The 22,500-nt window shown below is 41.8% G+C and overlaps 1 protein-coding gene across 1 annotated transcript in view; it reads left to right on the top strand.

The window, feature by feature from the left end:
• The window catches only part of TBCA (tubulin folding cofactor A), a 68,862-nt gene that overhangs the window by 37,560 nt on the left and 8,802 nt on the right, over positions 1-22,500 (top strand). Inside the window, exon 2 of the mRNA XM_019517731.1 lies at positions 3,765-3,870. Coding sequence (XP_019373276.1) covers positions 3,765-3,870 — 106 coding nt within the window. The remainder of the gene's footprint in view (positions 1-3,764; positions 3,871-22,500) is intronic.

The following is a 22,500-nucleotide window of genomic DNA, read 5'->3' as shown; positions in this document are numbered from 1 at the left end:
GTATAATTGTTACAGGAAGAAAAATATAATCTACGGGGGGGGTTGTATTTTTTTAGCCACTGTGGATTATAATTTGTTAATCTTAATAACTAAATTTACTAATCAACTGTTGTTAACATACTGCTGTTTATTTAATGTCTGGCCATAAATTGGTTGTGAGGAAACAATATCTTTGTTTTACAACCATGTGTCTAATCTGAAAAATTGAGTTGTTTGTGCTTGTGTTTGGTCAATAAGTCTTATTGTGTAGTTTTTTCCACTACTTTTGACCACTTTTTATTCTGTTTACATGTGGATGCATATGCAGTATTTATAAGGATATGTGATAATCACTACTGTAAGCTCTTTGAAGGGATTGCAACCTGGTTTCCAGACCATGGAAAATGGAAGGGTAGAGTGCTATCCTCAAAATAATTTTGTTTCTAGTTCTGTTAAAAATCTTAGGAGGTGATTAAAGCATAAACTTAGTTTTGAATATTTCTTCCTTCTGATCAAATATTACTGCTTTTGATTTGAATGCTGTTACTCTAATTTAGGGTGCACCCTCAAAAAATAGGTAAGATGGAAAAACAGTAGAGTTCATCTACTCAATATAAATAGAAATTTTCATGATATTTAGGCAAGAAGCCTGATAAAGAGAATATTTGCCATCAGAATTATTCAATACCGTGAATAACAACCCAGTCATATTATGCATGAGAGATGGAAAATGAAGTTGGCCAGTCTGGTTTTGAAAATCCAAGAGAATGAAATAGAAGCAAATACAGGATCAGTAGTCTAAAATAATTATAATGGAAGGTATTGCCAGCAATGGTAATGTTGGAATAATTTAGTCATGTTTCTCAGAGCTTAAGTGTCTAAAGTTCTGCTTCTAAATCCTTATGTAGTGGCCATGTAGAATAAGGTGCCTAAATATAGTTTAATATATCTAGGCTTGAAAATGTTCTAAACTGGACTACTAGGTGGGGGCCTTGTCCATTTGGTAAAAAGGGTTAAGTTTAAATGATGATGATTTTAAAAAGCCACATTGTATAGTCCTGATCAATTATTGTATAGACATAACTGGCAATTAGGTGACATTTAGGCATAATGACAAGGTCAAGGTAGGTTTATTTTTAACTAATGCAAGAGAATTCTAAAATGTGGTGTTTGGGGTACAGTGCACAATGCATCTACATCAGTACAAATGAGGAGTGAACACATGTTGTACATGCCCACTAGGTATATGTCACTCTGCCATGGAGTAAAGTCATATTTGTAGCTGTGCACAAACAGGCTATTACTGGCTCCCCATATCTAATGATATATTATATAGTCTTGTGGGCAGCTGTCACAGGAGAGCAGGCTTTGAGTGCTTCAGACATCGGTGGTAAATTGCCTCTGTATACAAAACCAGCATAACACAGGTGAGAATGTGTTGTAGATAGTGGTATAGTTTAATTCAATTTTTACTGTTTTTAGACCTTTTCAGTAAATGGGTTTAATGTCTAAACTTGCTAACATATTTTAACCGTATGTGTTCAACAACGGTTATAGTGACTTTGACTAGCCCTCTCACTTTTTTGATGAAGTTAACTTTTCTTTAGGTAACTATGAAACAATTTATATTGCCTCAGCTTAAATCAAGGTCACTAAATCATCAAAATATTTTGGATTTTACACTGGCAGTCAGATGGTCTTTCATCTTCCCCCTTCCTCCCCCCGCCCCCATGTGATTAGGCAACTACTGTTTTGGGAACTTGTAAAAACTGATGCTGATCAAGTCAAGTAGAAACTTTTGCTGCTGTAATAATGTCAGGGATAAGTGGGTTTTTTGTTCTGTGGTTTGGGGTGGGGGTTGAGACATTTGTGGGGTGGGGGTTGAGACATTAAATGAATTTAGGTTATTTAAATTGAGAAGCAAGCATAAGTTTATGCCAAGAAAAAGCCCCTTTTTGCTGCTGTAAGCTGTATTAGTACTATGAGGTTAAATGAACATTTGGTCAGGGATGATCTAGGAGTAGTTATGCCTATGCTGCACAGTGGGTATTTCCCATGCTTCTGGGCTTTGTTGGTTGCCACATGGGACTGGGAAGGAATTTGTTTCCCTTCCTGTTCCTACGTCAGGCTTTTTATCTTTCATGAAAGGATTGGGTGTTGGCTGCAGCCAAGGCTGGGGATTTTGTTGCCTGCTGGGACTAAAACCTGGAGGTACCTAGCTAGAGGACCTTGGCCCTCTGCTGTAGGTCAGACCAACTGCCACAGGATCAGGAAGGAATTTTACCTCTTGGCCAAAGTGGTAAGGGACTGTGATGTTTTAGTCTTCCTCTGTAATGGAGCATGGCCCCCTTTCCTGGATCTCTTGAGCACGTTCTGACAACCCTTGCAGCAGCAGGATGCTGACTGCTGTTTTCTCCCATGTTATCTGTGGCAAGTTAGGTTACCTGTGTGACAGGATCAGTTGTGTAGTGTTAGTAATAGGTGAGACAAGAAGTTGTACAGGATGTTTTGATAGGGATGGTCTTGCTTTGGACTAGATAACTTGTAGAAGGTCCCTTCCAGCACTGCTTTTTCTGTGATTCTAACTGGGGACGGGAGACTCTGGTCTTTACTCATGTACCAACAAATCTGTTCTAGTCCAAGTCTCACTTGAGGCTTGTTGTTAATCACAAAATATTTCAGTAGCAGCTTCTGTTATAATGTAATTCATAAAAATTCCATTCATCCCAGTTCTATTCTGTACTATCCTCAAGAAGCATTTTGAGTGGAGCACTTAACTGTGACAAATTAAGAATTAATTTGCTTTGATATGTTAACATGCCCATGAAGCTCTACAAGGCCTCTTTTTATTGTCTTTCCATTGTACAGTTCATTCTGCCCTCCTTGGGCCTGGTCACACTCCTTGGCTGGTGAGTGTGCCTCCTACATAACTAGTCTTATCTAGTACAGTCTGATCTGGCATTTGTCCCTGTTCAGTGTGAGGCTTTTTCCTTTGGCGCTCTGACAAAGCATTGTAGTCTCATATTGATCATCTTTATCCCAAATCAGCATACCATTAATAGTTAGTCTCATTTAATAATAATGACCATTAATAGAAATCATTGCTGTATTGCCGTAGGGATTTTATCCACTGATGAATGGGAAGGGAGGCATCACAATCTGAGTTGGGAGGACAGGTCATCCACAAGACTTAGTAGATCAGTAAGGAAGTCTATGAAAGTATGGTAGTTTGTGCACTAAATGGTAGAGAATGCAAGGGCTTCCTAAAATATTATCCACTTGTAGTGAGATTATTTTATGGACATAAGAATGTGTGATCTTTGCTGCTATACTCTGCCATCTGTAACATACATCACTGAAACCCTCATGACTTGAATCTGAGCTCTTGGGAGTAACCCAGAAACGGTGACTACAGACCTGCAGGGTGGTCCTCTCTCATATTATGTAACAGCTGGAACTTTACTACCGTGTTATTTTGTCTTATGTTTTAAAATGCAAGTAAAGGGGTGTAGTTTTATTTTTAGGTGAACACTGAATAAGCTAATATGTGAGAACAGTATTTAAATTGGATTTAAAAAGGTACTCATAATACCAACAAGTTGGTATCTCTTAATGCAGATCTGTAATTGAAATGATCAAGAATTTAACTTGTTCTTGTAAAAACTGAACAGAGCCAGTTTTACAAGAAGGCCTGCTGTATTCAGTGTTGTTAGATGTGATATAATTTTTCCTTTAAAGTTCAGTTTTATTAGAGCATAAACAAAATAATTTTTGTTTATTTGTAGGTTAGCAAAAGAAAAAGTTATGTATGAAAAAGAAGCAAAACAGCAAGAAGAAAAGATTGAAAAAATGAAAGCTGAAGCAAGTGATGATTATGGAATTAAAAAACAGGTAAATGATCCTAATATTTAAAACTTTACAATGCTTTTTAAATATTTAAAAGGAACCTGACAGTGACACTTAAATGAGAGATTTGCTTTTTCTGGACTTGTGTTTTCTGAATATTAAAGATTTTCTGAAAACATAAAACCTTAGATAGTACAAATGTGCAATGTGCAGTCATGCACAGACTGAGCACTCGTTTGAGACAATAGGTGTCCTCTGAGTTGAAGATAAGTGACTTGCCTTCACGCTCCTGAATAGTATGGGTATACTGAAATTTGACTGCCATTCAGAATATTACAGTGGCTAACAGATGTGTTTACTGTGAAACTGTTTAATGCTGATCACAGACATACACTATTATCTGGTTGGTTTGGTAATCAAGAGCTGAAAGTAGTGTGCTCCACACAGTGCTCTAATGTTCAAAGTAGTGTTGTCAAACACAACTATCGTATTTGTACGGTAAAATTCATCCATAATAGATAATTACCAAAGTGGCCAAATGTATATTACAGAGAAGATCCAAAGCATTCTTGCCTTTGAAAGAGAACTTTCCATATTAGATAAATTTCCCATCTTCAGATGATCTTTGAGTTTGTTGTCCTGTGTGTGCATGGATTTGTTCAGAAGCATGTAGCTGCTTCCAAAGTAGAATTTAGTTGAGATACTAACATTCTAGGAAGTGACTATATTAAATGATCAAAATATTGTACTGCTTATGGCAATGTGGTCAAATATTAAGGACAAATACCAACTTATGTACATATACATTTTTAGTTACAGTATTTTTATTTAAATATGATTTTGATTATTTTTCCCCAATGTGATCTCTCTCGTTCAAATCTGGCTGCAAGGTGTGGGAAGGCTTCAAGCCTTGTGTATGTTGGAGAAGGTGGAGAGAGTGATTTGGACTCATAATTATGGAATAAGGGGTTTTTCTTCCCCTTACATGCTCATTTGCAAAAGGAGATGGGAGAGAATTAGTGCATATTGTGTGTTGGATGGGTAGGTGTGTATGTTTGTTTTGGGTCATAGGAGGAACTAAAGAAGGTCTGAAACTAAAGAGGCTACATATTTTTAAACAGAGGTATGTAAAACTTTTAAACCATGTTTAATTATAGTTGCTTCCACTCTTACTCAAGTTTTAATTGCATGGTATGTCCAGTGTTGCAAATGTAATAATTAATTGTCCATAGTTTTCCTGGATGAGTGGATAAGCCCTGAATGTCTAAGCAAGGGGTGGGGAAAATATGGCCTGCAGGCCATATCTGGGCCACCAGATGATCCTGTCTGGCTTGCTGAGCACCCCACTGGGAGCCTGAGAAATCAGCTGCTGCAGTGCCACTACGAGGTGAGTTTGTGCTGGTCTCAGGGTTGGGGTTGGCTTGGGGCAGCTGTCCTCAACTTTCCTGGTGTGGCATGGTGGTGGGTCAGTGGGATGGCTACTTGGTACACTAAATTGCACCCTATCCTATGCGAGGCTGGCGACTACAGTGCCAGAACTATGCAGTGCCAACAGGAAGTTGGGTGGCAGGCACGGGAAGGAATCTGTGTGCTATGCAGCCCAGCTTATATTTGTATATATCTATATATAATTACCTTCATGCTACCTTTTAGTCATTGTACAGGACACAGACCCAGGATGCAGTGTGCTTATTTCTTTTGCATTTCACTTAAATGAAACAAATGTAGAATTTGGAAGATGTTATCACATGTTTATACCTATGTACAGAAGTGAAATCTTTCTCCTCCTTATACTTGATTTAGTGTTTCAAGGAGCTACTGAAATAAAAATAAAAGTTGTCTTTTTTTTAAAAAAATAATTGACACTAGTGGACCACTTCAGTCTCCATAAGATTCAGTGTTCTAGTTCATCAAATTATTTGACAGCATTAAGGAATTTCCCTACCAACTCTAGGAAGTTATCAAAATTTTCAGCAACAACCTCTGAAACTCTTTCTCTGAGGAGAAAGCTAAAGCAGTCCTTTGAATGAGGAATGGTGGCAGCAGCCTTCAGAGCCAATAGTTTTTGTTCGCTCCTATGTCATGTCTTCTAGATCTTCAGTTATTTTTGTTGCTGTCCAATGGACTCTGTCCAATTTGTCCACACTTCTTGAAATATGGTACCCAAAACAGAAAGCAGCACTTAGTCTAAATGACTGCTCTCAAATGCTGAAGGAAGCGAAAGAATCCTTTCCTGTGACTTGCAACCTCTGTTAATACTGGCCTTTATTTTTTGCAACAAAATTAAATTCTGCTTGCTATCCATTCTAACACTAGGTTCTTCTCTGCAGCAGTGTAGCCTCACCCATCACTCCCCATTTGGTTTTTCCCTCTTAAGCATAGTAGTTTGTACTAGTCTGATTGAATTTAATCCGATTTATATTTCAGATCATTTTTCCAATGTATTAAAGTCATTTTGAATCCTAATCCTATCATCCAGTGTCATGTAATTCCATCCAGTTTGGTGTCATTAACAGATTATCTAAATGTACACTCAATTCTATCTTCAATTAATGAAGATAATGAACAGTGCTCTACCCAGAACAGATGCCCTTGGGTACCCCACTCAATACCTTCTTCCATCTTGACAGTGAGCCATTGATGACTACTCTTTGAGCACAGTTATCCAACCAATTATGCACTCACCTTGTAAAAGTTTCATCTAGACCATGTTCTCTTAACTTATTTATGAAGATGTCATGAGAGTGTCAGAATCCCACCCCTTTCCAGTCTTCTCTTTTTCCAGGCTAAATTTATTTCAGCCTTTCTTCATAAGACATGCTTCCCAGGTCTATATGCACTTTTGTCACTCTCCACTGGACTCTTTCCAGTTTGTCCTCATCCTTGAAGTGTGGGGCCTAAAACTGGACGCTAATCAAGGTGAGGTCTTACCAGTGCTGATTGGAGCAGAAGACTCATTTCCCTTGATTTGCAGGTGACGTTCTTAATACATCCAGCATACTGTTGGCTCATTCAGTTTATGATCTACTCTGTAATCCCCAGGTCTTTCTATGAGTACTGTAGTTTAGCCAGTCATTCCACAGTCTGTTTGTGCATGCAGTTATTCTGTCCCAAGTGCCAGACTTTGCACTTGTCCTTGCTGAATTCAGTCTGGTTGATTGTGGACCACTTTTTCAGTCTATCCAGGTCACTGTGGATCCTAACCCTACCCTACGGAGTGTCTGCAACTCCCCCCCAACTTGGTGTCAGAATTTGCTATGCATGACCTCCATTCCACTGTCCAAATTGTTAATTAAGATAATAAACAATGCCAAATGCAGGACAGACACCTGGGGAAGGCTACTTGATACTGCCTCCCTACTACACATTGGGTCATAGATGATTGCTGATTGAGCACAAATGACTAATTATGGATCCATCTTGCAGTACTTTCACCTAGTTTGTATTTCCATAGCTTGTAAATGAGAATGACATGGGAGATAGTGTCAAAAGCCTTGCTAAAGTCAAAGGTATATCACATCCATTGCTCTCCCTGCATCCAGAGAACAGGTTACCTTATCATAGAAGGAAGTCAGGTTGGTCACCTATGACATGCCCTTGGTGAATCTGTGCTGGCTATTCCTGATCACCTCATTCTCCTCTAGGTACTTCATAATAGATTCCTTGATGACTTACTGTATGATCTTTCCAGGAATTGAGGTCAGGCTGACTGGTTTGTAATTCTCTGGATCCTCCTTCCATCTTTTAAAGATGGGCACTATATTTGCCTTTTTGCAATCTTTTGGGACCTCATTCAACCTCCACAAGCTCTCAAAGAGGATACTAATGGCTCCAGATCTATCTTGACCATTTCCTTCCATACCTTATTGTTAGGGGTCTACTCAAATCAAGGAGGCAGCTGGCCAATTTTGTGGGCGGATAGATCATGGGGCCAGCTGCCTTCTTCACAGGGTTACCCCCCAGGCCTCTGACTTGAGGGACTCTGGTAGCCTGCCCCCCTCATTACTGATGGGTTATTATCAGTTATGTGGCCACGACCCTCACCACCATTTGGTGGAGAGGGGTAGGGTGGCATAAAAGGCAGCTATCTTGGTCTCCCCTTTTGTATTGGCAGGCCCCCTTTCCCCTTCCCCCTCAGTGAACTGTGTAGCCAAGCTGCAGTGGCCATGAGGACAGCTGTCTCCCTCTGGGGAGCCAGCATTTTATTTTCAGTAAGGTTTTGGGTTTGTTTTTTTTTCCTTTGCGCTTTTTTTTTTGCAGATTTTGCAGGCATTGCCCAACTTTGCAGGCAACGCCAGATTTCACGATTTCTGCAAAATTGCAGTTTGACTAGGTCCCTACCAATGGTGCATTCCACTCACCCTTGCTGACTTGAAAATATCTCGTCTCTAACCTATTCTGCCACTGCTCTAGGATATTTGACTCCTTCCCCATCTTTATGGTCAACTGTGTTTGTCATTTAGTAGCTGCCACCATTTTGTGAAGACAATTTTTTGTAAAAATTGCATTAAATAATACAGCTTTCTTTGCATCATCCTTAACTAGATTCTCTTCTGCCTTCTGAAAGGGACCTATAGTTTCTTTCATCTTCCTTTCAGTTTTGAAGTACTTGTAGAATCCCTTCCTATTTCTATTTTATGTCCCTTACTATTTGCATCTCAAATTGTCTTGGCCTTCCTGACTTTCTCCATGCATGCCTGCGTAATAGTCTTATACACTACGCTGGTACTAGGACCAAGTTTCTACTTTTTTATAGGATTCCTTTTTTGAGTTTCAGTTCATTGAAGAGATTGCTGTCTAGCCAGGCTGGTCTCATTCTTCTGTCAATAGGGATCCTTCTGTCATTCCTGTACCCTTAATGTGGCCTCTTTCAAGCACAGCCAGCTCTTCTGGATTCCTTTTCCCTTCAGACTTACCTCCCAGGGGATCCTGTCCCCCAGGTCTTTTCTGCTGCTTCTCTTCTTTCCTTCGCCTGGGTTCTTGAACTCTGTTGATTTCATGGTCACTGTCATGCAAGTTACCTTCCACCTTCACATTCTCAACCAATTCCTCTTGGTTTGTGAGCAGCAAGTTGAGAAGAGCTTCCATCCTAGACCATCTATACCAAAAAGTTATCCCTGATGCACTCCAAGAATCTGGACTGTTCACGTACTCCTGTGTTTCCCTCCAAGCAGATGTCTTAATAATTAAAGTCCCCCCATGAGAACCAGGTCCTTCAATTTGGACACTTCTGTTAGTCGTTTAAGGAAGGCCTCATGCCTTTTCCTCCTGGTTTGATGGCCTATAGCAGACACCTACCATGGCACCCCCTTGCCACATTTTCCTTTGACCTTTACCCAGACATTTTCAAAAGACCTACCTTCCACTTTGTGCTGTAGCTCAGAGCACATGTATTATCTCTTTACGTGTATACATGGCGATACCACCTCTTCCCCACCCCCTCCACTGCCTAAACAAGCTATACACCAGTCAACTGGAGTATTCTCAGTCATATAAACTTTAGTATATAAGCATCTAAACATGACTACCTGATTGCCCTCATAATTTCCGTTGTATGACTTGAAGATTTTCCATATTGTCTCCTTACTACCTATAGGCTTTTTTCCTCCATTGTCCATTGAACCCAATTTAGTCTTCCTCACTAAGGAAGCAAGTCTGTGTACAAAAACAAGTGTCGCTACTCTGGCAGTGCAAGAGGATATAAACATGGTGGATCTGCCTCTGTAGAAATCTCATGCTCTCCCAAATATGTAGTTGGTGTATCTCAAATTTGAATTGCAGCCATTAGGGCTGCACAAAGCTTTGGTCCCTGATTCGATTTGGTGGAGATTCAGCCCAATTCGGTAGCCAAATCTCTGAATCCAAATCAAATCAGGAGACCCTTTAATCTCTCCAAATTGAATCGGAACCCTTCGAATCAATTCAGAAAGATTCAGCAGTTCGGATATAGACACAGCTTTACATGTTTTTTCCACATACCTCAAGGTACCAGGCAGCTCATGAACACTGTGATGGTAGAGAAGATGAAGCGTCCCACAGGAGTGTGGGGGGCTCCCCAGCATGCTGGGCAGCAGACCCGGAAGTGGACCAGAAGCACTTCTGCTCAGAAGCACTTTCTGGTTCACTTCTGGGTCCATCAGGGAGTGCACTGGGAGGGGCCCCCCCGGCTTGGTGACTGGTGCCTCCTGGGTCTGGGGGGGTCCCATGCAGGCGATCGCCAAGCCAGGGGGGAGTGGTGGGGCCCCTTGCGTGCTCCCTGGTAGATTTGGAAGGGTGCCGGAAGTACTTCCAGTCCACCTCCGGGTTTGCCACTGAGTATACCCCCCATGCTCCTGTGGGATGCTCCATCTGCCCCAGCATCATAGTGTTCTGAAGCCGTGCCTGGTACCTCAACATACGTAGAAAAGCTGTGTCTGTGGCCGAATCACTGATTCTCTGAATCAGCTTCGAATCTTCAGATTTTGGATTTAGCCAAATCAAACCAGGGACAGTGTCCAACTCAACAAATTGAATCACTGTCCCTGATTTGGGCCAAATCCGAATCAAATATGGACCATTTTGCACACCCCTAGTAACCATGTATCCAAAAGTAAATATCATTAAACTTGCACACACATTTTATCCTTGTTCTTTTTGCTGTGTGCCAGTGAAAATACTATTTAGTGTCCACGTTACCACTGCTATCATTATACATTAATTAGGTTGAAGCCTCTAACTCGCTTCACATTAGCACCCCAAAATACCTCTTTTAACCCATTTATTTCATTTATGGGAACAGCAGAAGTGAAAAAATCCCAGAGTTTTCCCTTCCCTAGTTCTCTCTAGGAAAAAAAGATGAGTTTCCCATCTACAGCCAATATTTTAAAATTACATTTTTGTTCACAACCTTTCTCAGTTTAGGTTCTGTGGTCCACCACTGAAATATTCTGTTTTAAGACAATATAAACATGGGGCAGAGGTTTGAGGATTTTCACCAATTAAATAATTTTACTGAAATCAAATCAAACTGCCAGAATAGATAAGCTGATTTTGTTATAGTTTATAAACTGTTTATATCAATAAAAATTGATAAATTAAGAGCATTAATTCAGAAAGTGTTACGGGGGAAAAAGGAAGACTTTCATAATTTTTATGCTTCAAACATAATCTGTAATATTGTAAACCAAAATGTGTTTACAAGTCACGATATTGTAAGCCAAAATCAAGTTATTAAATAGCTTCTACAGATACTAAAATTGAATAATGTTTAAAATGATTGGGCTTTTAAAATATTTTATATAAATTTAACATATTATATCATAAGGGAGGAATATGTATTACAACTCAGAAATACCTGAGCATGTGGAACCTCTGAATACATTTCTTTGCAAAATGTCACAAGAAAGGCAGTCCAGGGCAGAGGGAATGCAGTGCCTCTTTCACCTAATAAACCTGCAGTTTCTACAAGTTCTGGGTGTCCTCTCTCCAGCATATGTAATAATTATCAATACATTTGGGGTTTTGCACATTTACTTTGTTCTATGCTGATAGCTTTTTGCAGTCCAGGCCATCCAGTAGGATATATGGAATAGGTACCTGCATATTCGGTGGCCTGGCATTTATGCCTAAGGAAGTGAGATCTTTTTTCCTTTCTATCTTGAGTTTATGTAGAGTAAAATAGTTCCTAAGGTGTGAATTTCTTTGATTCTCTTGGAGAATGAACTGAAACTTTATGTTGGGCTTAATTGTCAGTATTTAATAAAATAATCATTTTAACAGAAATATCCAACTGCCACAATCCCAAACTATTTCCCATGCCTCCCCATGAAGAATCTTAATTTAACTGAGGTATATGCTGGATTTATTTATTAAACATGCCACGTTTTCAGATTTAGCTGGTCACAGAGTACATAAGGTTTTGCTGATGAGGTTTTCTACAAGCAAATATGGCATATAATCAGAAATTCAAAATTTGTGTCCTTTATCCAAGAAGTTCCATTCCTCATCACTTCACATTTGAGTCTTTCCTGTGTCTAGTATGAGGCAGAATCCTCTTCTTCACTAGAGATGCTGCTAAAATGAAACAAATTTAGGAATCATAATATCTTACTTTTGAGAATGTAAAATAAGAAGATTTAGAATGAACTAAACCTTTAGTTACTGAAACAGTCCTTGTTGAATGGAGCTTTAAAAATGAAATGCATAGGTCTGCACACTTCAGTTTAAGCCTCAAAGAAAGCCTTCAGTTTAAGCCTCGAAGTTATTTGTTTTTAATGGCTCCTCAGTAGTAGTTTTTAATTTAGGTTTGTTTTTTTTAATTCATCCTGGATTGAATCCGTAAAGCTTTTTCCAGTTTCCTCATAAATCAGCACAATAAGATTAGGTGGATTTTTCAGTTGCATTGCAGTCTGATTACTTTCATAACCCAACGGGTTTTCTCCTAAGAATAGATGACCTCTGCTTAATAATCTGAACTCCTCAGCTCTGGCTGTCTAGCTAAGAAGCCAGTAAAGTTGCTAATAAAGGGTTTGATGCTCCTAGTTATGCATTTGGAGAGTTTCCCTAATGAGCACAAATAAGTTTTCTTTCAAGACTTGCAACCTGGAATTCTATCTGTGTTCTCTGAAGAATAATACTCCTGACACACAGGTGGTATAAAGAAATGCTGCTTTCAACTTCTGGTTTTATTGTCAGTGTGCTTTCTAAAAAAGGCCTTCTGATGAGAATTATTACTTTAATCTTCGCTTATCTTCCTCTTTCCTCCTGTTTAAAAACAAATCATTGTTTTCATCCTTACCTTCTCAGATAGGGGAATACCTTTTTGTATTCTAGACTCTGCTTTTTCTATTGAGGATTTAAGACACTTGCACTTATAGTGGTAACATACTCCCAACTATTACACACTTTAGCAGGGATGTTTGCCAAGGAGATACGAATAATAATTGCTGGAGAAAAAATGTATACCCTGTAGAAGGGAAGACTGAACTAGACTTTTCCAAGCATGGGGATATCCCAAAATCTCAATGTTTAATCTCAAACTGTTTTTAATCAGTTGATGAACGAACAGCAAGTGTGTGCAAGAGTGGAAATTCAATTCAGATAATGCAGTCTATAACAATTTATTTCTGACTGAAGATCATAGGAAAGTAGGGCTAGAAGGGACCTTATAAGGTCATCTATTCCTTACTCCCCAACTCACCAGCATGGACAAACTGCTGTGGGAGCCTGTGGGAAGGTTTTTAAACCCCCAAAGCAGGTAAGGATTTCTTCAGTCCTTCCCCTCCATCCTCAGTGGTGAGCCTCCTCCCACTGGATTGAAGTTTTGGACTTCAAAAATGCAAATTTCAACAAGCTCAGGTCACTAATAGGGACCGTACTGCGGGACCAGAGACCAAAGGCAAAAGGAGTACATGAAGAGTGGTTGTTCCTTGAAGCACAAAGGAAGATCCACATGGAGGAAAGGTAGCAAAAGGGCTGGGATGCCCTCTTGGCTAAACAGAGAAATAATGGTCTTCTTGAGAGAGAAGAAAGAAGCATACAGACAATGGAAGCTTGGGACATGCCCCAAGGAGAACTATACAACAGTGGCCTGCACTTGTAGGGAACAGACTAGAAAGGCTAAGGTGGCGACTGCACTAAAATTAGCCATGGGAATCAAGGACAACAAGAAGTCCTTCTTTAGGTACGTAGGGAACAGGAGAACAAATGGGAGTGTGGGGCCATTGCTCAGCAACTCAGGACAGCTGGTTACCAGCACTCGGGAGAAAACTGAAATCTTGAATGACTACTTTGCTTCAGTCTTTCACTGGGCCAAGGGGAAAATCACGCTAGATGGGGTACAGAATGAACAGGGTAAGAATGACCACCTTCCTGCTGTTGTCATAGAAGTGGTGTGCGACCAATTAAAAAAATTAGACATATATAAATCAGCAGGACCAGATGAACTTTATCCAAGAGTGCTGAAGGATCTGGCGAAAGTCACCATAGAACCCCTGGCGAAACTCTTCCAAAACTTGTGGTGCTCCAGAGAGGTCCCTGAGGACTGGAAGAGGGCCAGTGTTGTGCTCATCTTCAAGAAGGGTAGAAGGGAGGACCTGGGTAACTATAGGCCAATTAGCCTTACTTATATCCCAGGGAAAATCCTGGAAAAATTTATTAAGGATTCTAAGTGCAATAGGCTTGCAGAAGGTAGGATTCTGAATGACAGCCAGCATGGCTTCATCGCAGGCAAGTCTCGTCTTACCAGCCATATCTCCTTTTATGATCAGGTAACTCACCACCTGGATAAGAGAGAGGAGGTTGACACTGTGTACCTTGACTTACAAAAAGCCTTTGACCTGGTATCTCGCCATGTTCTTGCAACAAAATTGGAGGATTGTGGCCTTAACTGCAAGATGGTTACGTGAGTACAAAACTGGCTGCGGGGTAGGACCCAGAGAGTCCTAATGAATGGATCTGTGTTGTCTTGGCAAGAAGTGGTGTCCTTCATGGGTCAGTGCTTGGTCCAGTGCTATTCAAAATCTTCATCAATGATTTGGATGTGGGGGTGAAGAGCTCACTGACCAAGTTCACAGGCGACACCAAGTTACCAGGAAGTGTGGTCACGCTTGAAGATAGGCTGCAGATACAGGCGGACCTTGACAGGCTAGTAAGTTGGATGGATCAGAACCAGATGAAGTTCAACATCAAGAAATGTAAAGTGCTCCACCTGGGGACGAACAATCCCTTACACACCTACAGGCTTGGCAATGCAAGTCTGACCAGTACTACAAATGAAAGGACCTGGAAGTAATAGTTAGACCACAGTATGAACATGGCTACAACATCACACTCACGGCTCAATGGGGCAAGTAATACTCTGGCATGCATCAATCAGTGCATCTCCAGCAAAACCAAGGAAGTGGTTTTTGCACCTCCACTACTTGGCTTTGGTGAGACCGCAGCTGGAGTACTGCATCCAGTACCAGGCATCACACTTTAACAAGGACGCGGTAAAGCTTAAGAGAGTCCAGAGACTTGCATAGCAAGCCATACAAGGACAGGCTGAGGGGTCCTGGGACTCTTCAGCCTGAAAAAAAGAAAGCTGAGAGGGGTGGAAAGTAACCTGTTTAAATTCGCTGATGACACCAAAATTTGGGGGGAGGTGAGCACGCTAGCAGGGAGTGAGAGATTGCAGAGGGATCTGGATAGGTTACAGGGGTGGGCTAACAGGAACAGGATGCGTTTCAATACGGACAAGTGCAGGGTGCTGCACTTGGGCAGTAGGAACCAGCAGCACACTTACACAATGGGGAACTCCCTACTTGAGAGCACGGAGGCAGAAAGAGATCTTGGAGTCATTATTGACTCCAAGATGAACATGGGCCGACAATGCGAGGTCATGGTTGGCAGGGCTAACCGGACCTTGTCGTGCATCCACAGGTGCATCTCGAGTAGAGCCAAGGAGGTGATCCTCCCCCTCTACGCGACGCTGGTCAGGCCACAGCTGGAGTATTGTGTCCAGTTCTGTGCGCCCCATTTCAAGAGGGATGTGGACAATATGGAGAGGGTCCAGAGGAGGGCCACCCGCATGATCCAGGGACAACAGGGCAGACCCTACAGTGAGAGACTGCGGGACCTGAACCTATTCAGCCTCCACAAGAGAAGGCTGAGGGGGGACCTGGTGACCGTCTATAGACTCACTAGGGGGGACCAGAAGGGTTTGGGGGAGACGCTGTTTCCCCTAGCGCCCGCTGGCATAACAAGGAGTAATGGGCACAAGTTGATGGAGAGGAGGTATAGATTGGACATCCGCAAAAACTACTTCACAGTTAGGGCGGCTAGGAGCTGGAACCAACTTCCAAGGGAAGTGGTGCTGGCCCCTACCCTGGGGGTCTTTAAGAAGAGGCTGGATGCCTACCTGGCTGGACTCATTTGAGTCCCGTTTCTTGTTTTGGGGTTTTGTTGTTCTCCCGCCCTGGCGGGGGGTCGGGCTAGAAGATCTACTAGGTCCCTTCCAACCCTAAATCTATGAAACTATGACTTGGTAGCAGCTTACCACTACATTGGGACGTACATCAAGGGCTTGGTGAACAACTGTTCACCAGGGCACACCTGGGAAAAACGAGGAGTTATGGTCACAAATTCCTAGAAGACCGTTTCAGGCTCAACATTAGGAAAAATTTCTTCACACCCAAGGTGTCCAGACTCTGGAATAAGCTCCCTTCAGAAGTGGTGCAATCGCCTACCCTGGAAATCTTCAAGAGGAGACTGGACGGTCACCTGGCTGGGGTCACCTGACCCCAGTTGTCTTTCCTGCTTGGTGCAGGGGGATGGACTCAACGAACTTCTGAAGTCCCTTCCAGCTTCACAGTCTATGAATATGTGGATCTTTTTCCTCTTCCTCCCATCTGCAGTTGTTGCTTTCACTGCTGTCCCAGGAGCATAGCAAAACATCAAAGCCACTCCTGCTCACTCCAGCCAGCCTGTGTGGGGTCTGGGCTTAGCAATGGCTGGGGAGGGAGGGTTTCTGCCACCCTGCCCAGTCCCACAGGACCAGGCATGGGAAGGAGGAATCCCATCTCCACTGCCTCTGTCACTGAGCCCAGCCCCCATCCAGGCTGGGTCAAGCTGGCAGGAGTGGCTTTGAAGTTTCTCCTGCTCCCAGGACAGTGAGGAAAACAGTAGGAGTGAGGAGTTGGGCCGAGAACAGATTGTGCTTTTGAGCAGAGGGAAGGGGGATTTCTTAACTGTTTTGGAAACTAAAAATATTCCCAGAGGCTCCCATGGCATGGTCCAGTCTGAAAGGAGGGTGCAGTTGTACCACCACACCCCCTATAGTAAGTAGCCTGTTCCAGTGCTTGGTCACCCTGTAGTTAAAAAGTTCCTCCTAATCTCCAACCTAAATTTCCTCTCCAGCAGCCTAACACAGTTGCTCCTAGTGCTGTTTCCTACAGCCACAGAGGAAAGCCCATTTCCATCTTCTCTATAATTGTCCTTTACGTATTTAAAGACTGTTACCAAACCCTGCCCCTTTGTCTTTTCTCCAGACTAAATAACCATAGTCTTTTGAGCCTAGCCTCATAGGTCACATTTCCCAAGCCTCTAATCATTTTATTGTTTTCTGCTGGACTTCTTCCAATCTGTGCACTAGGAGTGCACCGGTAAAGATTTTTTTGGCTAATACTGATGGCCAATTATTAACCAGCCATACAGGCTGATAGCAATCTGATTGTCGATATGCAGCCTGGCAGCTTGGAGAGCAGCGTCTGGCTGGTAAGTCTGTGGGGCAGAAGGGGTGCAGAGGAAGGGGGTAGATTGAGTCCCCCACAGTAAGGGAAGGCGAGGGGCAGGGGCAGGTGCTGCCCAGCCAGGGTGGGACACAAGACGGATCCGTGGGTGGAGGTGGGAAGGGAGGTGGCTCTCTGTGCTGCACACATCCCAAAAGAGGCGTAGGGGTATGTGCCTCCTGGATTTGTGTATGGGGCAAGGGCAGGCTGCCTGCTGTGGCCTCTTCCCAGCAGGTGGGCTGGGCCAAAGCTGTGATCAGGGTGGGTGGCAGTGGTGCTGGGAGAGGAGTTTACAGGGTGAACTACAGCCACCCCAAAACTTTGCCATAGCCACCCTCGCCAGTCCCACCACCTCCTGCCCCACCCCTGCCCGCTCTGAGCACAGACCTGGCTCAGCCCTCCCACCAGGAAGAGCCTGGCGCAGCCCCAAGCCCACAGTGGGCAGCCCACCCTCACCCTACACACAAATCCAGGGGGGTACATGCTCCCCATGCCTCCCCTGGGGTGCACACAGTGTGGGGAGCCATGCCCCTTTACCACCTACCCCCTTGCACCCTTGGGCGAGCAACCCCAGCTGGGCAGCCCCTGCCCCAGCTTCTGCCCCATTCCCTCCCTCACCGTGGGGGACTCAATCTACACCCCCTGCTCCCACGCTCCTTTCCCCCCCACAGACTTACTGGCCGGACGCTCCTCTCCAAGCTGCCAGGCTTGCCATGTGCATGCTGTGGCTGTGCACATGCACGTGGCGTTTATCTGCAACATTATTGGCCACTTTGGCCAAAAAAAGCCAATTGCTGATGATACCAATTTTCCTTTTATTGGTGCCAATACGATATGGACTGATTGTATCAGTGCACCTCTACCATCTACATATTTCTTGAACTGTGTGGCTCAAAACTGGACACAGTACTCCAGGTGCGGCCTCACCAGTGCCGAATTCAGTGAAAGAATCACTTGCCTTGATTTTGCAGAGGACATCCTATTAACACAACTGAGCATGCTGTTGGTTTGGTGTGGGGGTTGCCACAGGGGCATACTGTTGGCTTATAGTCTGCTTATGTACTACTGTGACACCTAGATCTGAGATGGCAGGTAACCATACAAAAAGACAGACCAGGAGGAAGATTGGTTCCCCAATAAGAATGACTCAAACTTTCTTTTAGCAACACCACTTCCCTGCTACTTTTTATTTAGATTTTCACTACCATGTTTTTGTTCATTTCCAAGCCAATTTGAATTTATCTTTTCAAGTAAAAAAATGGAGAGCCATTGAGTAGAAAATGTATTGATTAAATGACAATTTTATATTGTCAATGATTGCATTATCCAGTCATCATTGTGAAAGCTATTAAAATAAAGGACAAGAGTTGTATTGTTTATAGTGCAAATGATTTAGACCTTAGAACTAGTTCTAAGAACATTTGATTTTTAAATGGTGGATTGAATTATCCAGTGACTGCCTTCTAATGTAATTAATTTTGTAATAAATCCAATCTAATGAACTTTACTTCTCCTGTCTAAGAGCAGCATGACATACATATTCTTGAGTGTTTACTCTTCCTCCCTCTGCTGACAGGGAAGAAAACCCATATATAGTCAGTTGTGGTCCACATTTGTTTAATAGCATCTAATTTTGCCATTGAGGCAACTCCTGTTTTACCTTGTCACTGCAAATGGGAATTTACATGGAATATACTAGAGTCGGTATTAATGTGTGGTGAATAATACATGCCACTTCATTAAACATCCCATTGGAGTTAAGAAAATCCTTAGCCTATTTAGCAGACAGATTGTACATACCTGTGCAATCACTTTTAAGAGCAGACTAAAGTTTGGTGCTGACTTGGAACTTCCTCATCCAGTATTTGAAACTTTACAAGGTGGTGTTCTCCTTGTAGCGGGAATGTCAACATGCTTTGCCCTATGGGCTCATTTTATACCACTATTAGGAATCAAGCTGTAGCTTTTTATTTTACTCTTGAGCAGTTGTGTCCAGTTACCTTCTTTTAAAATGTTTTTGTTTTCTTTTCATAACTCAGTCTGTATGACCTTGCTTCGTAAACATGAGCCAGTAAAGAAGTGCTTGCGTTATCAGTGTTTGTCTGATCTGTATATTCCCAAAGGGACGTGTTTGTGCTGAGAGCAATACTGTGGCATAATGGTTGCTCCAATTATATATGTAACAGATCATTATTTTGCTGGATAAAAGTTTTTATACTCCATTTTATTTTCATAGTGTAGAGCACAATAACTGCATTGCAATGAGCAGTAAGCGAACAAAGACAAGATATAGGCCAGCAGTCTTTCTCTGTATTTCACCATCTTCAGTCATGAAGTAACTCATAGTATCCTATCTATTCAATTACATCAGCTTTTCTCAAAGTGTGAGTGGGTGCTCTTCTCCCCGCCACCTTCCAAGGAAATTGGTGGTTGATGAAGAGGGGAGTGCAAGTGCCCAACCTTGCTACAGTGGGGGCATAAACCAGTAAACCTGGGGAAATGCAACATTATATCATCAAACCACTCTCCCCATAGCTTCCTCCCCTGATCCTGATTCCAGTCTCTCTGCAAATTGTACATCAGCAATTCTCCTCCCTTCATCCAACCAGTGTGTCATAAATTTGAACTTTCTTCATCTGATTGTTTTAATAGTATCACTCCATTTGTTCTGTAAGTTTGGTTGATTACAGTCTTATAGTCATAAGCAAAGCATAGCTAACTACTTCCGTCACTGGGTTTATCACGATGGGTTGAACGTCTCCTAGAATTTTCCTTGTTTCCTTCACTTAGGAGTCTTCAAGAGGAGGCTGGACAGATATTTGGCTGGGGTGATATGACCCCGGCACCCATTTCTGCCTGGGGCAGGGGGTCGGGTCAGTCCTGATGATCTGTTTAGGTCCCTTCCGACCCTAAGCACTATGATACTTCCATCACAGGATTCATTTAATTTGTTATGTATTTCTTGACAATACCTACCTCATGTATTAAGTAAAATGGTGGTAGTTTTTGTTGGCCAGAGAAACCATAGGAAGAAGCTTAATGATTGGATAGCTCTTCCTTGTTCTGTTTATGAATTCTGTATAGCACTACACTGTTTAAGCCATTGTTTTCTCACCACCTTTTAGTCATTGCATCTATTGCTAGTAATTGAAGCACTTCTTACAATTTCAGCAGTCTTGCTTTGAGTTCTTGACTTCCCTCACTGATCACACAAATCTAATTTTTACTGTGATCTCTCAGGTTTCATCTTTTAGGATCTTTTTCCCCAAGAGCTTATCTGCAGACCAGCAACACCACATCTTGTCCTGCTTTACAATTTGATCCATGTTGCCGATGCAGAAGTTAACTGCTTGTAGCTGCTGTTTAGTCATCTTCTTGAATTCCACTTGTTTCACAGACTGTTTATCATAATAACAAGCTTTGAATGTACTTTGATTTTACTTTGAAGTTCAGTCTTTATGTTGGTTACTTAAGCTATGTTTGGATCCGTTCCTGGTTCATGTGGACTCTCACAGAAATCATATTGTACCAGATAACGAGTTTGTTTTGTGCTAGTTGAAGGTAGCCTACTTTCACAGTATGAGCATTCTGTGGACCGATAGCAGAAACTTGGTTTCCAAGTGAAATTAAATGGCCAGACAGCTGCCCCTTTTACAAACCATACACGGTGCAAGTATGATGTCTGAGTCTGCTGACATAAAAGCCAGGACATTGCCTGTGTGCTTAAATGTTTCTATTTCCCCGGAGGATCATTATAAACAGTAATGCTAGTAGCATCTCTCCTCCCCAGTATCCATTGCCATTGTCATCCAAGGTGATGGCAATCCCTTATTGCTTTCTCCTTAGTTCTTTCTCCTAGGCAAGCTACCAGGCAAGTCTGAAGAGTTCCATCTATCCTGAACAGCTTGTTGTCTTTTATAAGGTGATAGACACCATACTTTTAATGGGAACGTTTTCACCATCTAAAGGCAAGTGATGGACAGATTAACTGTTAGAGGCATTTCTTACCAGTCATTTTGGACATTGACTAAAAGTTGCAAGTTTATCTCTGACGTCGTAAGTGCCCTTTTACAAGATCTTTGGTGATTCCCTTCATGTTCATTGGAAAGAAATTGGATCAGTTTATCCTTGCAGTGCATCATTTGTATATGGGTAAGCATTTTTAGTTAGAGGCACTTCAGTTCTTTCAGTGTTTAATACTTTTATTCAAGCATCACAGTGCTTAGCACACCTGTAACATTTACTGTTCTTTTGCAAAACCCATTCTCACTATAACCTTCCTTTGACCTGGTTATTAGTTTTACCACAGATAATTCACTCTGGGACTTTCAAAAGAGTTTTTGGAATTTGATACTCAGTTACTGATGGATTTCAGTGGGATTCAGGCATCCAGATTTTATTTTCATTTTAAAATATATAAGTTCCTCTGTTACCTTTGTATTTCTACTGGAATGTATTGTCAATCTGCAATGCCTGTAGGCCTGCCAGATGTAGCAATTGTGTGAGTTTTACTCCTTTTCTGTTTTTACTCAGTAATGGTTTCACTCCAAGAAAATATTTGTGCTACAGCCAGCTTTCCAGCTTTAATTGAACAATTCAGATACCTTCACTTAACCCATTTCAGAGAAGCCACAGAAGATTAAAGATGTATATTCCAGATTCATGCTTAAATTCTACTTTTTTCCTTGTTTAGTGACCTCTGTAAAATGAGTTGTTCTTATTCCAGTTCTGAACTGGTGGGCTTCCCTACTGCCCATCAACATAAAAGTGAACAGCTTGTTAGGAATACCAACAAAGGAAGTCAGTGATTGACTGGGGCTAGTGACTGAGCTATTCTCACTCCTTCAAGTAGTCTTTCTAGAACCCTGGTGAAGTATACAAACCTAGATTGTTGTCTTGCACATCTTCTTCATCCTACTCCTGGTCTGCCAAGAAGCAAAATGTCTTAAATTCCAATATTGCTAATACAGTACCTTTTTGATGCATAGTGAACTCATCTATTTTTCTTAATTCTGGCTTCTCTTTTGTATAACTCCCAATGCTGGAAATACTTTTAAGATCAAAATAATGGTATACTTCCTTAGAATTAACTTTGTATTTCATACTATATTTATATTTTGCACCGTTAACATTGCATAAAAATAGGGTCGGGTGGGGAATTTTCTGATGGGAATCTGAAAACTAAGTTGAAAACTTTTTTCCCCCATTAACTTTCATCTTTAAAATTATTACTTTTTTTTTTTTTAGGTCCCAATCTAGTAAAGTACTTAAACATGTATTTAATATTACATACTTGAGCAGTCATTGCTTACAGTGGGACTGGTTGTATGCTTTGTTATGCCTGTGAACTGGCAAACGTGTGTGTTTCTTCCTTGTTTAAGTATCCAACTCCAGTTAATAGTAATCTGGTTTGGTGATTTGACAGGAG

The sequence above is a fragment of the Gavialis gangeticus genome, unplaced genomic scaffold, assembly GCF_001723915.1.
Source record: "Gavialis gangeticus isolate Ggan-Ray unplaced genomic scaffold, GavGan_comp1, whole genome shotgun sequence".
Lineage (NCBI taxonomy): Eukaryota > Metazoa > Chordata > Crocodylia > Gavialidae > Gavialis > Gavialis gangeticus.
This window is presented reverse-complemented; position numbering and strand designations above follow the sequence as displayed.